Source organism: Struthio camelus, chromosome 1 (assembly GCF_040807025.1).
Source record: "Struthio camelus isolate bStrCam1 chromosome 1, bStrCam1.hap1, whole genome shotgun sequence".
NCBI lineage: Eukaryota > Metazoa > Chordata > Aves > Struthioniformes > Struthionidae > Struthio > Struthio camelus.
Window position 1 is genome coordinate 155522717 of NC_090942.1, and position 18180 is coordinate 155540896.

The 18180-nt window shown below is 43.4% G+C and overlaps 1 protein-coding gene across 2 annotated transcripts in view; it reads right to left on the reverse strand.

Moving 5' to 3' along the window:
* The window catches only part of EDAR (ectodysplasin A receptor), a 76149-nt gene that overhangs the window by 25136 nt on the left and 32833 nt on the right, over positions 1 to 18180 (reverse strand). Inside the window, exons 2-4 of one of the 2 annotated variants that reach the window (XM_009665487.2) lie at positions 2678 to 2746; positions 1550 to 1672; positions 46 to 227 (exon numbers count right to left, since the gene is read on the reverse strand). In XM_009665487.2, coding sequence (XP_009663782.2) covers positions 46 to 227; positions 1550 to 1672; positions 2678 to 2728 — 356 coding nt within the window. In that variant the 5' untranslated portion in view covers positions 2729 to 2746. Of the gene's footprint in view, positions 1 to 45; positions 228 to 1549; positions 1673 to 2677; positions 2747 to 18180 lie in introns of those variants that run through there. The other variant, XM_009665486.2, reaches the window with a different exon arrangement.

The window sequence follows — 18180 nt, forward strand, 5'->3', positions numbered from 1 at the left end:
CGAGGAGCAGATCTGTAGAACAGAGGTCCACGGTTAAATCCTTACCCAGGGAGACAAGGCCCACACTCTGCATCATTCTCCTGATCGCCAGGCGTCATGACGGTGGCTCGAAAAAATCCCTCGCAGTCTTTGTGACGTCTGCATATCTGGTAACCCCCTTTGGAAAACTTTTCAGAAGGGCAAGGAATGCAGCCATAGTCCTCATCTTTGGTGCCGTATCCACATGTCTACAACAACACAAAGTCATTGAAAAATAGGCTTGCATTGTACATAATCTAGGAAAAGAGAGTATGTGTAGTCTGGCCTGATGGCTTTGTGGCGCTATGTAATACCAAGAGAGCAAAGTTCATTTTTTGGTCCCTTGGTGTCTATAATAAAAAGGCTGTGGATTCACAAGGACACAGCATGCCGTGTCCTAGAGAGGCAACAGGGGACCTGGAGCATTATACTCTTTGAAAGTGACCCCCATGACTGTTTAAATCATGTTGCAGCAAATCTTGGAGATGAGTTTCAGCTACTGCACTGACAAAAAATAGACTGAAAATCAGAGGAGTGAAAAATTATGGGGGAAACACGGTTCCAGCAGGGATATCTGTGATCTTGTTTTGATGATAGAAGAGGCCATAAGGAACATCACAAAAGGCAATGTTTGCGTGAGATTTGGTAGCCCCTGAACTCACATTTCCCAGATGAACATTACATTTAGATTAAATAAAACTAATACCGATTGGTTATTATTCAAATATACTTGTTCAGGACTACCAACTGTGTGAAATTCTTGCAATAGGATATTTATCCCATTAAAATGAAATAGGATTTCAGGAATTTATTTTTTAACATGCAACAATTATCTACTGTAAATCAAATGGTTACTTAGAAACCATAATTTAAAATGTTGCAGAAGTTTCCAAGTTTCTCTAGTGCCAAAATATCTTAGCGGGAGAGTAAAATTAAATTCTCTGTGCGGGGGGCCAGTGAGCATGCCAAACTAACCTATTTATCACACAATGCTGGAATGGCAGTGTCAGATTTTAAATAACTTTTGAGAGGAGAACGCATTGGCAGAGATTGTGTGTGAGACTTTTACATTAGAACCTTCAAAATGCTACTTTTAATAGACTACTTCTGGGCTGTGGTTTACAGATGCCTAAGTGCGTGATGGCTTGCTCTTGCAACATACTTAGACATGTGAGCATTGCCGGGTGGGTGAAATCATGCGTGGCCTCAATAGCATTGAATAAGCATTGGTTTCTTTCCCCATTCTCTCTCCTATTAGTGTATCAGCACCATATAAGAAAGCACTTTTTTTTGAAAAAAGGGCTAATTGCATTTTTTGGTCCTAAAATTGCTCATCAGTTAGCTGAGCTATGGAGTTGTTTCGGGCGACAGATTGAGCTCTGTAACTGCTGTGTTTGGTGGTGCCCCAAGCCACCAAGCTGCACTGGCTAGCCAGCCTGAGCAATACGCTTTGCTTCCGCGAGCCGTCTCCTGCATCTCATCGTTGATGTTCAACATTTGTCCTACTCTGAGAAGAGGAATCTGAAATTACCATGTAAGGCTCCTCGCCCGGCTCACACTTGGGACAGTTGTGGCACATGCCGGTGGTCTGGTTGTAGTATTCGTTCTCACCACAGTTGGAGTATTCAGCGCTCGCCGAGTACACCAGGGAAACCTGTCACCAGAGAGCATTGCAAAGCCCTGTTACTTTCGTCACCTCCATTGTCTGTGCCCAGCCTCTTCCCCTTGCCAGCCAGCTATAACTCAGAAGATATGGGGCAGACACAGCAGCACAAAGCATCCCTAAAGCTGCTGCTCATAGAGGCAAAAAGAGTGAGCGGCAGGTCCTTCAGCATGGGCGTTTCAAGGCGCTGGGGGCTGTCCTGAAGGGCCGTGCAGTGCTCGGTCTACTAGCATGGGAGCCTAGCAAATGTTGCACGTTATGCTGCCAAATTCTTTGTGGATTTACCACCTACTGGGATCCGCAGCCCTAAATTAGTCATCTGGGCTTCCTTCCCAGCATATGGGTGGTTCAGGTGCCTAGCGACAGGAGCCACGAAAGCTGTAGGATCCAGGAAAGCCCTCTCCAGGCTGCCCCAGGCAGGTGTGGGCCTAAGACACCTCTGGCAGAAGATAAAGCATCTTCCCATCTCCCAGACAAGTGGTTTCCCCCTACAGGGAGGACGAGCATTGACACCTTTCCTTTGCAGTGGCCGTGATCAAGGCGCACCATGGCCCGCAGGAGGCTGGTGTGATGCTAGGTAGGACATGAGCCCCAGTGGCAGGACCACCAGTGAGTGGCTCCTCACCACGTGCCCAGGGTGCCGCGACAGGGCAGAGAGGCCATTAAGATTTCTGGCAATCTGGTTGTGCTGTGAGAGCTTTTCAGAGCTGGCCGGAGCAGAGGTCTCTCCCGTTTTCAATCCTTTTCCTTTCCTCCCCTCCTCCCTAACAGCCGCTCCCACAATTTTGGAAATGCTGATTTAGACAAATGCTCTAGTCTAAGCAGCGCTGCAGTGCATATTTGAGTGTCTTATTGAGCGGACACTGATCACTGCATTGCTTTTCAGGTTTGAATTGTCTGTAGATGTGCTATGACAATTCACAAATGTCTGCAAAGACCAAAACAGAAGCCGGCTATCTTTGCATGCTGGATGTATCTACATACATAAATACCTACCACCAGAAAAGGGAACATGTGAGCCCATTTACGTTCACCCAGGTGAGCCATATTCTCTTGATATTTTACCTGAAAAGACAGAATGGGTGATTGTTTATGAACATTAGTAAATATTTGCATGTGTTGCCAAAAGAAGAACAGAAGGGCCCACAATGAGAACAAAAGTTACATGGGAGCGACGCCTGCAGCTATATAAAGGGCCAAACAAAGCAGGGAGGAGATGTGCACGTGCACACACATGCGCACACGCATGCACGCAAACAGGCTACGCACCCTTGCTACAAATCTCTTTCCTCTCTTTGGGAGAAACAAGTGGCACCGGAGAGCCTGATCTTGCAACCTTTATAAAACTAAGTTGAAGATAAGGAAGGAGATCTGAATGCTGGCAGTTCTTCAGGTTGGCCTGCTGAGGAATCCTCCTGCGGAGCAACCAAGAGCTGTGTCTCGACTGCTAAATACAAGAGGATCAGTAGCACAAACTGGCTTGCGTCCATAGTGCTCGACCTCTCTACATCAGATTTATCTAGGAAAAATCTAGTTGGAGCAGCCAAAACCAGAGCCAGGGAGCAAACTGACAACCGGACAGTGTGGCCAGTCGGCGCTCTAAGGCTACAGCTTTCTCTCCGGCTTTCACATATCCAGTTAGAAAGCCCAGAGCTGCCTTCAGCAGGAGGAAGTGTTGGCTCCTGTTCATTTTTGATAAGCAAACTGTACTTTGAAGAGGTTAAACCAAAGTTAGAAGCCAAACTATTTTTTAAGTGCTGTTACAATGACTGGGGAAAATAAAGGGTGTGATCTCTATGTTATAAACATAACTGCTAATTTATTTCATTTCTTTAAGTTCAGTTCCACGAATAATTTTGAATAAGAGCTAATGTTACATATTCATGTGCTGAATTTCTTTCTAAGGGGAAAAAAAACGACAGGAAAAGGAGGCACAAATTGCTTCTCTAGCATGATACAACATATTTAATGGTATTGTTACAGCACATAACATGCCCCAGGGATCTTACAACTTCAAAACTCAAATGTTTGAGATACAATTACAAGACTTTGGTCCTACCAAATGTAAACTACCTTTTAAAGTTTGCAAGTCTCAAACACTGCAAGGTTTTCAGTCTCCCAGCAGGGTACAATTACTGCTCTTTATGACATTCAAGCATAGAGGCTACGTTAGAGCAGGGCTCTAGTGTCTGAGATAAGTAGTCACTAACATTTACATTTTTAAACGCTAAATAGATTAAGCAAAGATTGTATCACTCCAGCATCAAGCTATGAACTTGCTTTATACGTTCCTTCTAGCAATTGGGCTAGCTGAGACAGGCAACTGGGTGGGTGGGTGGGTAGACAAACTGAATTATGAGCATATTCATTTCTTTAGAAAATTGCACTTTGAAAGCTAGGAACAAAAGCAAAACAGAGATAAACTGTCCTAAACCTGGAGGTGAGAGATGGAAAATTGTCCTGCCATTTTATAAACTGTCAAACATTTAAGTTGGACAAAGGCTCTAGCTGCTACGGTGTAGTTACTTGGAAAAGTTCCAAGGATAAAATCTTAACACATAGATCTGTTAAACTGAATCCTAATTATAAAAGAGCTTGTTAGAGTTTAATTATGAAAATTTTTAAGGCTTTGCCCATGCTGATATTGCAAAATCGTCATTTTTATTATAAGTTGTCTCTGAGGTTGTTCAGGGCCAAAAATGTCACCGATAAAGTTTACATCTGTAAATCTACAGTAAAAACATGTCTTATAATAAAAACATGCTTCACTTGCTTTCAAGCCATCCAGATGTTTACTGTTTGAGGTACTTACATGCAATCATAGCCAGATTTGAAAAATGGAAATGAAGCAATGTAGCCTATTAATGTATAATACAATCTTCTCCATCCATTTGGTATTTATTTACATAAAATGTTGAAAGTGTCAAGTTATATATACATACATAATATATTTTTTCTCTCTCTCAGTATAAATATACATGTGGGGGTATGATTTGTATGTAAACATACATTTTCTCCCTGTGTTCCATCATCATGCATAGCAATATGTCAAGCATATGGGAAATATTTTTAAGTGCAAGAAGGCAGTTCAAAGTGCTGAATATGGCCAGATTAAAATAGACTCAAGTACACTGGCATAAACTGTTTTTCTTTTCTAATTTATTCTTCATTTGAAGTTAACAAACAAAATGTTTACTTTATTTTTATAATGTAGGAGCGGTGAATGGAAGGTGGGGGAGGTTTCTGGCAGTAGGGGTGTAGGTAGCTCCTCAACTGGGATGTTATCTGACTGTGTACACAAAGACCGCTCTTGGGCTTGCTGTCAATTTTCAAGCCTGTTAATTTACACCTACGTGATATTATCACACTATCACATGGTAACCCCATCCACACAATAAAGGATTTTCCAGGCGCTAAAATGATTTTTGTCTCTGGCCAATATATGTAGGGATATGCAAAAGCTGGACAATCAGCTTGTGTCTGCCAAGAAACAGGAAAAAAGTTGCTAGTTATTGTGGTCTGTGAGCCCTCCTAATCACCCAGCACAATTAGTTCTGAGCAATACTTGACTGAATTTACATAAGATGCACCTTTCCTTTGTATTCCCAGTTACATATATTAATCTGTATGTCACTGGTGGATTCCCAGAGGGTATCTTGGTTGGGACCCAGACATCAGAGAGGCTGCTCTCCACCAGCAGGCATGCCAAGAAGCTTTTGACAGTGTCAAACTGGTAGTTGTTCCAGTTGTCACTCGTAGTGACAGCCACTCGGGAGGATTTACGTCATGCAAACAAATGAAAAGCTGCCTTTTGACGTCAGAGAACTTCTGGGTCCAAACACAGAGAGAAATTCTGAAAGTAGGTGACGTTTGCCTTTGGATACCCTTGTGAACAGGGAGGTGAGGAAAACAGGAGACACAAATCCAGAAAGAGACAGATAGAGCTGTGTTGTTCCGAGAAGCCTCTGGGAGCAAAGAGGGGAATTTGGGACCTCCGCAGAGTCAGATGCAGTGAATTGAAAGAAGGACAGAAAGCAAAATTTGTTTACACAAATTTGGCTTCCTTGACTGGTTTTCAAATGAACACAGCAGACTTAAGAGACATTCCTGTTTGGGATATGTCTGCTATATCACACGGGTTGCCATGATGCTGGCCTTGAATGATATCCATAGGGCCTGAAATCAAGTTCCAGATTTTAAGCAAACTGGAGGCTGTTACATGTGAGCCTCTAGGCATGCTAAGGCCTTTCCTAGTTCAGGGGCTGAGGAGCAGGTTAAGCTGTCTGTGTATAGCTTTACTGTTCCAGGAAACCCCTTAATCTGTGAGTATTTGGCAGCCAAAGTCAGTCTCGGTCTACTGCTGTTCTTTTTGACTACTGCTACTAAAATGTGTGTAGGAAGTCAAGATTAAAAAGTATACTGATGCACAGAAACAATTTTGCAATTCCTTCCTGCCCCTCCAACCTGTACCTGAGATTTTGGGAAAGAATACCTTGATTTTTACTGGTTTTCTCCTACAAGTTCAATCCTTTATTATTTGCATGTAAATATTAGCTGTAGCAAAGTATCAGCTGATGAGCACTGATCTATGGGAACTGAAAAATTAATCAATGCAAAGCGTTGCCAGTCTAGTGTGTTTTGACTAAAACAAACGGCTCTGTCCTGCGGGATGGCCAGCACCCGTGAGAGGGAAGGAGCTGGAAGGGCTTTCTCGCTGGGAGCGTTTGACAGCTCCAACAGCAGTAAGCTCCATTCATTTGCTGAGCCCACCACAGGTCGTGACTCATGTTTTTGCTTAGGACATGTGGGTGTCTCTGGGAGAGGAGGTGTAAAATACAGACTTGTTTCTTTATGGATCAGGCACGTAACACACAGCAAGTCTAGTCATGACTATAGGGGGTTGCTAATTATTTGCCTTTCGGGGCATATTTGTTAAGAATATGCACATAAACTGACAGGAGAAGGAAGACTGTTTTCCCAGTGGCAACCACAGCAAAAAATGCTAGAGACTCATTGTCTCAGCTTCTCTCCAGTAAGGCAAGGCACAAATTTGGCCTGGGGGAATAAGAAAAGAGACGCCTGGGACGCTATTACTCATATATTTCTCTTCCTAGGGGAAAGGCCCTTCTTTATACTCTTTGTGGCACCTTACCAGGAATTGGAAGCATCTTACCAAGAACTAGCAGAAATAATTAAATAAATCAAGAGGCAACGGGCACAAACTGGAACATAGGCCGTTCCGTCTGAACATGAGGAAAAACTTATTTCCTGTGGGGGTGACAGAGCACTGGCACAGGTTGCCCAGAGAGGTTGTGGAGTCTCCTTCGCTGGAGATATTCAAAACCCGTGTGGATGTGATCCTGGGCAATGTGCTCTAGGTGACCCTGCTTGAGCAGGGAGGTTGGACTAGATGATCTCCAGAGGTCCCTTCCAACCTCAACTGTTCTGTGATTCTGTGAAATACCACCCCCTCCAGCAGAAAATGCTTAGTTCGTAAAGTCTGATGGAAAAGAAAGTGGAATCCGCTGGAGTCAGCCTTTGTATTTGTTAATTTAGTTAGCCGATTAGGTAGCATTGCCACTATATTTACAGTATGCACTAGTTAACAGCGTAAATATTGGGAATATGCAAACGAGGTTACCATTGCTAGGGGTCTAGGCTAAAACTGGCTACTTTCAATAGATGGCCTTAACTGTTATTTTAATTCTGTGACTTCAGTATTAATATAGTGCAGAAGCTAATTTCCCATCCAAATATTCGTATTTAAAAAAAGGTTGAGAAAAGGAAAAAAAAAGAGAAACTTGGATTGAATTACTGAAATGTGTTTCCTAGTGCTGTAGAGAGGCTTGATTTGGTGCCTCTGTTCATTTATTTAATTTCATCACTGATGTACACATATTTAAAGGACAGAAAGCTTGTCTTCAAGAGAGGGAAAAGCAAAACAGCTGTCTCAGGAAACTTCACCATTTTGATACTTCTTTGTGCATTTCTCTTTTCAAATTTTATAAGGAGAAAATTGGTTATCAGGTCTGTGGTTATGAACTGAACTCCTGAAAAGCTGGCAAACTGATACTGATGATGAATCCACATTGAAAATCTCAGCAGCTAAGAACAATAATAGAGATGGATACCAGCATGGGAGAGAAAAAGTTTCACATAAATAAATATAGGTTGGTCATAGGCACTTCCCCAGTACCACCAGCAAATGCAGTGCTTGCCCTGAGTTCCTGAGGCTTATGAGAGGAACCCTGTGAACTGCCTCTTCCAGGGATTATCACAGTTTTTTTTGCATTCACTCAGGAGATATTCTTTATATGTTCCCGATATTGCTAAATCCTCCTTAACTGAGATAAGCATATAATCTTCACAGCAGAGCCTCACAAGTTTCAGAGTTCAGCTACAGATTTTGGTTAGGCTCCAGCCTTCTTAAAAAAGATGAGTTTTGAATTTTTTCTTTCAGGAGGAAAGAGGACTCTCCCAGCCCATCACTGAATGACAATGATGGCAGCACAGTCTTGGAGAGAGAATAAACTTAGCAAACTAAAAGTAAATAAAAATATAGCGATTATGATGAAAACTATTTTGTAGCCTTAGTTACAGTGTGCATTGTTCCGAGCACTAGAAAAAAAATTGCACAGAACAATATTACGTTTGCAGGATGAGCCAGTTTCCCGTATCTATTTTTTATAAACTTAAACTTGCAAATAGGCCTTAGGAATTACCTCAGAAAGAGATGTAAAAGGCGTTAAAATGATGCAACTCCGTTCTTTCTTTTACCTGAAACATCAAAAGAAAGCTAGAACAGCTCGAACTTCACATAAAATTAAACTCCCCCTGTGACCCGGGAACGCCATCAGAAAAGTAATTCATTGCTGGGGCAAAGCAGTAAATTTTTTTTTCCAGTGGGAGTTGTGTTGACTAGAGGGGATATTGAAGATTCATTAATTTGTTAATGGGGGCACTGCATGCTGAAGACATGGGGGTAATAAAGCTCTCCTGCCTCTTCACAGACGTGCTTATCTGGAAACTACATCTGGAAGTCGGTACTCAAACCTGTTTTCTCATCTTACATAAAGACACATCTTGGTTCTAGTGTAGACAGGTCATCAGCTTTCTGAAAATATTTTCGGGGGGGAAAAAAAGGATAGGATGGAGGAAAAAAGCAAAAGAAAGAAAGGGGAAAAAAAAAAGATTCTTTCAACATACTTTGTGCAGCTGGCATGAGTTCCTAGGAAACGGGAGCATTAATGAGGCACTGTTTAAGGCTGGGATCCCACAGCTGTGTGTGCCCATACACCTCCTGTTGGCTTGACATGTCTGTGTTCCTTCATGGCATCACCCACAGGCAAAGGAGCACAGGCTTGGGCCCCAGTGCAGAAGCGGGGCCGGCCGCTGCCGTCTTCCCACCACCGGCCCTGGCAGTGGCCATCGGTTTCAGTGACATTCCCTGTAGTAGGGCCGATATTTTATTGGGAAGTAGCACTACAGGCAGAAAAAGCACTTGCAAGCTCCTGCCATGGAGTCTGCTCTTGTAGCTCCCCTGTTGGTGATACCTAATTTATACGAGTAAGAAAATACTAATTAGGGCAAAAATGTAAGCAGGGACTTGTACCTTCCCCAGTCAAAAGAGTGCCCTGACCCTTAGGCTAAGACACAGGCTCTCTTTTGTTTTCTATAATTAAAAAAAAAAAAAAAGTTTTGGGTTTTGTTCTGACACACAATTAAAAAATTCAGAAGCCTCCTATTTGTGATGGGGAAAAAAAGTCTTGACTTTTTTGGCCATGAGGAGGATTTTCCTCAGTGAGAGATGCTTTAAAATTTGTTGAAAATAAACATATTTGAAGGTGATTTACATGAAGCCTTCTTTTTTTATTTTCACCCCCTCCTTATGTCTGTTGGGAAGTGTCAGAGCTGACATTGCTTCTTGCTTGCTTGTTTGTCTGGTTTAGAAGGGCTAGGGCTTGTCTTTGAAGGAATTTTGGCCCTGGTGATGGTGGAAGAAGCTCGCTGGAAACCCGTCATGGCTCCATTGCCCAGGCGAGCTCTCACAGGTTCCACCTTACATCCCCAAGAAAAATTTTGAAGGAATATGATTTAAAAAAAAACCTGTCCTGATTCCCTAATCTAATAATTCTAATGGAAGAGTTAAGGAGCTGTTAATGAACGAGTGCAGCTATACAATGTGTACCAGATCATGCCAGTGCTCCTTTTTTGTGGCCACTATGCTTTCTAGGTGACAAATGACATAGTGAGAAGAACAGTCTGAGTCTTGGCTTGTGTTACAGAATCACAGAATCACAGAATCGTTTAGGTTGGAAGGGCCCTTTGGAGATCATCTAGTCCAACCTCCCTGCTCAAGCAGGGTCACCTAGAGCATATTGCCCAGGATCACATCCAGACGGGTTTTGAATATCTCCAGGGAAGAAGACTCCACAACCTCTCTGGGCAACCTGTGCCAGTGCTCTGTCACCCTCACAGGAAAGAAGTTCTTCCTCATGTTCAGATGGAACTTCCCATGTTTCAGTTCGTACCCGTTGCCTCTTGTCCTGTCACTGGGCACCACGGAGAAGAGTCTGGCCCCATCCTCTTGAAACCCTCCCTTCAGATACTTGTAGACATTGATGAGATCCCTGCTCAGTCTTCTCTTCTCCAGACTGAACAGGCCCACTCCCTCAGCCTTTCTTCAGAGGAGAGAGGCTCCAGTCCCCTCATCATCTTCGTAGCCCTCCACTGGACTCTCTCCAGGAGTGCCCTGTCCCTCTTGTACTGGGGAGCCCAGAACTGGACACAGCACTCCAGGTGAGGCCTCACCTGGGGCTGAGGAGAGGGGCAGGATCACCTCCTTCCACCTGCTGGCAACACTCTGCCTCATGCAACCCAGGATCCCATTGGCCTCCTTGGCCACAGGGGCACATTGCTGCCTCATGCTTAATTTGTTGTCCACCAGCACTCCCAGGTCCTTCTCGGCAGAGCTGCTTGCCAGCAGGTCAGCCCCCAGCCTGTGCATGGGTGCATGGGATTATTTCTCCCTAGGTGCAGGACCTTGCACTTGGCCTTTGTTGAACTTCAGGAGGTTCCTCTCCGCCCAGCTCTCCAGCCTGTCCAGGTCCCTCTGAAGGGCAGCACAGTCTTCTGGTGTGTTGGCCACTCCCCCCAGTTTAGTATCATCAGCAAACTTGCTGAGGAGAGTGCACTCTGTCCCTTCCTCCAGGTCATTGATGAATATATTGAACAAGACTGGACCCAGGACTGACCCCTGGGGGACACCACTAGCTACAGGCCTCCAACTTGACTCTGCGCCACTCACCACAACCCTCTGAGCTCGGCCATCCAGCCAGTTCTCAATCCACCTCACCGTCCACTCATCCAACCCACACTTCTTGCGTTTACCTAGGAGGATGTGATGGGAGACAGTGTCCAAAGCCTTGCTGAAGTCCAGCGAGACAACATCCACTGCTCTCCCCTCATCTACCCAGCCAGTCATTCTGTCATAGAAGGCTATCAGATTGGTCAAGCATGATTTCCCTTTGGTGAATCCATGCTGCCTACTCCTGATCACCTTCTTGTCCTCCACATGCTTAGTGAGGACCTCCAGGATGAGCTGTTCCATCAGCTTTCCAGGGATGGAGGTGAGGCTGACAGGCCTGTAGTTCCCTGGGTCCTCTCCTTCTTGCCCTTTTTGAAGACTGGGGTGACATTGGCTTTCTTCCAGTCCTCAGGCACCTCTCCTGATCTCCAGGACCTTTCAAAGAGGATGGAGAGTGGCCTAGGGATAACATCCGCCAGCTCCCTCAGCACTCGTGGGTGCATCCCTTCAGGGCCCATGGATTTATGGATGTCAAGTTTGGACAAAAGATCTAACCTGATCCTCCTCCACCAAGGGAGAGTCTTCCTTTCTCCAGACTTCCTCTCTTGTCTCCAAGGTCTGGAATTCCTGAGGACTGGCCCTAGCAGTGAAGACGGAAGCAAAGGCAGCATTCAATAACTCTGCCTTCTCTATATCCTTCGTTCCCAGGGCACCTGCCCCATCCAGCAGCGGACCCACGTTTTCCCTAGTCTTCCTTTTTAGTGTTATTAAGATCGATAGTGTTATTAAGATCGATAAGGATTTGAGCTCACACTTTGCTTCCTATTTTCAGGGTCCAATTCCATAAGCTGTCGAGCATCTTCAAAATGCACAGAATTTAGGAAGCAGAGGATTTTTAGCACTCTGCAAAGACTGACATCTTTTTTATAAAATAAAAGTTGATGGACGCAATGGAGTTGGAGGAATTTAGAAATACTTTACAGGAAGATATTCAGGTGAAAACCTACATCAACAGAACTTATAGAAATAGAAAACAGAATAGGAATGTTACAGTGACCATCGATACATATGTCTGTACTTAGCTCTGCAGCACGTTTGCATTTCTTAGCTAAAAGTCAGAAGGTTTGTTGGAGAGGTCAAAACACCATGCTGGTTGCCTATAACTGCAAATTATTTCAAGGTTGTAGATGTTTTCGGAATACATTTTGTTAGTTCCATAATGAGCTTTCAGTTCTGTTGTGCGCATGGTTTTCGTAAAAAACATCTGAACTACTACATCTTATGTTGACACTGCGATAGTAGACTCTGTGGTGTTGTTGCTGGCCGCAGCAGAGCATGGTGGTACCTTTCAGGGGTGAACGTCCCATGAACGGGTCGGTATCTGAAGAAGGATGTTATTGGGACAGCCCCACCCATGCACTTTCTTTCCTGGTACAAATGCATTCAGCAACAATGAAGCCTTTTCACTGTACTTAGCAAATGTAACGAACGCGGTATGAGCTGGTGGCCATTTATACTTTAGTACTTGATTTCTGAGTCACAGAAAAGCCTCTTGTTTGTCAACAGGCCTCTGTCTTGCAGACAAAGGCATACGTACGCTGCCCATAAACATTATTTTTGTGTTATTCTACTTTTTACGGAACTTTTTTTGAAGGGGATTGATTATTTTTATAAACTGAAGGTCGGCTGCATTTAAATTCAGAGCTATATCCCAAGCTGCATGGGCCATCCTTGTTGGGGATACCCAAAAGAGAGCCTGAAGGTGCTGTCATGCCAATGACCCTGCGCAGGCTCGAGAAGGAGCAACCACCTCTTTGTTTAATAGCAGCTGAAGCCGCATTATACATGCAGGTCTATATAAATTGTGTGCTTATAGGTATGCGTGTGTACAAGCACATCTATTTATACCCACATGCCCCTAAAGATGCTGGCTTTCCCTCAGATCAAATCGGGCCTTTCAAAGCTCAGATAACGTCCTGCTGCAAGGAAATCTCCCTGTTTAATGTGCACAGGCTTACAACGAGAAACTAGGTTGCCCCTGGTCCTAGGGAAGGATGAAGAAATGGCTTTCTCTGTTGGAATACTTTCTCTTTTGAGAGTATGCATGTGAAATCTCTTCATAGTTTCTCTGAGGCCCTCCTTTTTTCTAATGAAGGTGTTTACATTCCTAATTAAGAAGCGCATTAAGCCTAGTGGTACCTTATCTGATAAACCTGTTACTAGGCCATGTCAAGCCGAGTCCTTCAAGGGAGCAAGCTAGTTTTAAAAACTGGTTATCCTCTGGGCTGGAAATGTGCAAGCCAAGAGATTGCAATTAACTTGGGTTAATTACAAAATAACAGAAATATAATAATGTATTTAAAATCTAACACAGGTGCTAATGACCTTTTTTTTTCTTCCCCCTCCCTTTTTTCCCTGCCAGAGCTAACGGCCTGTCACTTCACTCTTAGTTAACACCCCCCTCCACAAGTGTTAACCACCTTTTTCTCTCATGTGGTGGAATTGATTAACATAATAAGATTGATCTAAGAGCAATCATTTCTAACTTGTATTTAGCATGCATTGTGCTGGTGCTTTTTGGATCTGCTGAAGGAACCGGGCTTGAGAGCTGTTGGCTTTTTCTAGGTGTATCAGCTGGGCTAATAAAAGATATTCACTTCTGTCTATGTGCTTCTTTTCCTCCGTCACATCCTGAGAACTTTGTGGCAGCAACACCAGCAGTACTACACAAAATATAAGGTTGTGTGAGTAAAGACTCAACTTCTTTCTCATAAAGTAGCAAACTTGCAACCATACCCTTGCTGTTTCAGCAGCCATATCACCTTCCAGCTTGGCATGCTCGGCAAATTTTGTTTGCAGCTTGCAACTTTTTATAACCAGGACCCTCAAGAACATTAAATAAGACTAGTCTTCAGAGAGTAGGCAGGAGCCTTCAGTTCAGTAATTCTTCCAGCACAACCCATCCATAGCTCCCTGCTTGCTCATTTTTTATCTGTTGAACCTGTCCCATTTTCTTACATTCAAAGAATAGTTCCTCATGTGTAACTGTGTCAAGTGCTTTATTGAAGGCCAGATAGTCCATGGTACCTGCCTCCATTTAGAAAATAAAGCATCCCATCAAGGAAAACTTAGGAGTCTGGTGTTACCTACTGAAGTCACATTTTATGGCATATGAAGAAAGTTTTTATTTCTTTTATGATCTTAGAGAAGACATAGCTGCATTTCTTGTGCCAAAGCTACTAACAAAATAGCTGCAGCTATTGACCCCAAACATAGATGGAGGAGGGGGATATCTTCAGAATCACCAGCCAAAACTTTTACAAAAAGAAATTCCCCTGCAGGGCGTAGGGTTGCTAGCAACTTCCTATTTGGGTACTTCTAAGCCTAGCTTACATATTGTATTCAAATATAGTGTATTTCATGTTGGTTTTATATTTCTTCTTTTCTCCCTCTCCTAATAACTGGTCATTTTGCTGTACACAGGTGCCTTTTAGGGTGGTACAATGTGACTATGTTGTGAGCAGAAAATGAGATTTTTACCATATGCACTTTCATTTCTTTAACCTGTGCCTATGACACAAACATAAGAAAATGCTTATGGAAAGGTGATGTGAACAGATAACAGCATTACTTTGTACTGAAGCAGAGGTTAGGTAATATAAACACGGGAAAAACGAAGAGGATAACACCTGAGGAGAATTGAAGGAATGGTGAAGATTATGGCGTTAATGGTTTTACTTTCTGCAAGCTAGACCTTTAGCTGCATACGTTTTTTAAATTTATATTCATGTAAAGCTGCTGTTCGATAAAAAGGTCTTTGGACATGCTAAGAGTGTGATTGCAGCTGTGAACCGAACTGCAGTTTTTACAACGTTTTCTATGTATGTTGCTATAGGCCAAATGAAACAAGAGGGTAGGAAAGGACCTAGTAGTGGAAAGTAGTGGCAGTACAATGATGTCTGGAGAAAAAGTAGACAGTGAGAGAGGGAAATGCGGAAGTAAAAAGAAAAAAAAGTGCTTAAAAGTTATTTCTAAAATATTTAATATGGTCAAATAAACATTTTTTTCTTCTAGTACAAACTAGAAGGTGAGGGGTTTTCTTACTGGGTGGGGAGGAATGTTATAGTGACTAAATCCAATTCTTTTCAGCTGCTTTAGTACTTATTTGTAACATCTGGTGAGTCTTGAAATATTTTGAATTTGACCATTTTTTAAAAATGAGAACTTCCTATAATTTTCCTTTGAACATGATCCTCTGAAATGTTAAGTGTCACCCCCGAGCAGCTGAAGACTTTCTGCTCCCTTTGACTTTAGTACTTGTTGAGAAAGGAGGTATTCTGGGACAGCAGTATTTTGTACTGCTAAATTAAAATCAGGTATCAGTCATCATCTATATAAACCATATTTTAATAGATTTAACACTGTCCTAACAATTAATAATCTAATGTTTTAATTTCATATTTGTCACATGAGTATATTTCCTCTTATGCATGCTATAAGCGAAGATCTTCAGAGCTGTATCTCTTCAACCAGATCGTGATTCCACTGGGGGGCAGTACATTAGCACATATATTAATAATGTGGTCGTTATTTGCTTCTCAGATAGATAGGTTTTTTTCCTAGAGAAATATTTAGTTATCATGTGAGATCTGCTTAATGTAACAAATATGCACAGGCAGATATGTATAGTGAACAGCTCTCCTCTGTGCACTGCTAGATTACTGAATTGTTAGCTAAACAACCAGCATTAACCAGCCAATGAAACTGAGTCTGTAAGTATAGAGGTAGTTTAAAGATAGATACACTATTTATTGGCACCAGGATCAACAGAGTCTAAATTAGCTACAAAGCTGTAGGGAATAATGACACACAAAGTTAGGGGTTTTTTTGTTTTGTTTTGTTTTGTTTTTTATGCTTAGCCCCTCAGGACATCTGGGATAGTTTGATGTTCATCTGGAGACTTGTCAAAATTCTATAGAAACTTAATAGCCTGCCAACATGGGTGGCTGCTGCTTGGAGGCATTTCTACATGGCAAAGGTCCTGCGTGCACACAGCAGACCTCTGTCAGTCAAACGCTGCTTGGAATGACATGAAAAAAGGCACGGTGCAGTGTGAGGACACCATACGCTGGGTTTGAGGGATAATGTATGCATATCAAGGCTCTCCCCATGGCAGCCAACCTGTGGGAGGAATCCATTTGGCTCCTAATTATTTTGAGCACTGCCTAAGCATTAAACCCCCCACGCTGCTGCCACGCCTGTGTACCAGGGTTTGGGTGGGACAGCACTCCTACCTCCTGGTTAGAGCAGAAATGAAGACCGGAGGGCAGCCTGCGCGGCACGAAGAAACCGGGTGGAAGGAGGAAGCAGAAAAAAAGTCTGGGCATTAAGGCAGGGGAGGATCTGAGGGCAGAAGACTTAGGCCAGAGCAAGGGCTGGAACGGGGCACGGAGGCTGAGGACCAGAGTGGGGGAATTTGGAGTAACTGGGGGGGCACCAGAGCAGAGCACAGGCTGTGGCAGCAAAGGCCTCCTAGCTGTTTGGTGGGGTCCTGCCTGCTGGTAGCCCTCCACTGGCTGCAGCAGTGGATGTAGGTATCTCCTGGTGGGGCACGTATGACATGACTCCAGCAAATGGCACAGCAGGCTAAGGCAATTGCCCTGGTGCTGGCATGACAGTCTTCAAGGAGACTGAGAAGCCATGCTTTATGCAATATACAGATGACTTCCCCTCAGTCACACAACCCCCTCAGGAGGTGCGGTCCCTCCAGGGTTGGAAGCAATCACCACAAGAGGAATTCATGGAAACTGTGCAGGCCACCAAAGCTTTGGGAAGCAGAAGTGGAGCGATTCTGTGCAGAGCAGAGTGGTGGGGAAGAGGATGGGTGTTAAACTATCCTTCTGATGGTGTTCAAGTTCTTACTTGAACACGCGGGAGAAGATTGCTCCATAGAGAACGGTAATGGCTGCCCTGTGGCAGCACAGGGAGAGCTCCTCACACGTCTCCTGGCAAACCTCTCTAGCACCAAGTCAAACTCCTTGGAATGGTGACAAGAACTAAGGTGAAGAATTAGTTGGTAGGACAAGACTTTGGCTGCACACCCTCCTGAAGGGAGGAATATAGATACTTTGGCCTGAACCTAGAAGCTGGATAGCTGAGGGATATGTATACACAGTGCAGGTACTGTAGTTGAAAGACAAGAAATTGCACCACGGTAGAGGAGGGAGTCAGGCAGGTTTTACGCCGATGTTGTGCCTTTCTGAGCAAAGCCCTCACCCTAAGCTTTACATGCAGAGGAACTGCTTTGTTTAGACGAGCCCTTCTCTGGTTACTTGTTCTGGCAGAAAGACTTGGACTCCCCATGATGTGAACTGCAGGGAAAGCACTGTCTGCAATGTATTTCCCATACGAGAACAAATCTCTTATTGAGGTCTTAATTATCTCTAACTATGGCCTTCATAGTGTTTTCGCAGTGCAACAGCTATACTATTTGAGAGAAGATAGGTGCTTCCGTGTTTCTTATTTCGGGATATAGAAAAATGTAAGGTACATACTGGATATCTGTACCAGAACTGCACTTACGTCCAATGACTCTGGAGATAGTCCCGGTGACTGTTCTGTCCCTGTTTGGGTATATTTAAATGGGTTTTGGAGAAGCACTGAGCAAAAATGTTACGGCTGTTTAGGATCCCTGTAGGCTAGGAAGAGGCAGAACTTGCTGGAAGTTCATATTGACTCATCAGTCAATATGGATTTTGGAGCTTGTGGATGAAAAGGTTCTCACTGGTCTTTCTGGGTTTTTGTTTTGTTTTTTCAGGGCTGAACATGTAATGGATGGATTTCTATGAGAGAGCCTTGCAGCCAAGAATGCAGATGTTATTCTAGTAAGATTTAAAGGAATTTCTGGTAATTAATGGATATTTAATGTTTATCAGGATTAAATGAAAGAGGAAGAGTAGTTTACAGCTGTAGGTTCGAGCATTTTTTTTTTACTTTTTTAGTATTTAAGAACTTACAGTAGTGCAAGAGTGAAAGGTTGAATGCTTTCCTTGGATTAAGGTTGCCTAGAGTTCAGATGATACTGCAAACACTTCTTCAGCTCACATAGTCCGTACCTTTACTGGAAAATTTGGACCATAGATGCTTACTGTCCTTGGATGTTGCACCTCCATCTTAGAGCCTTCATGCAGTT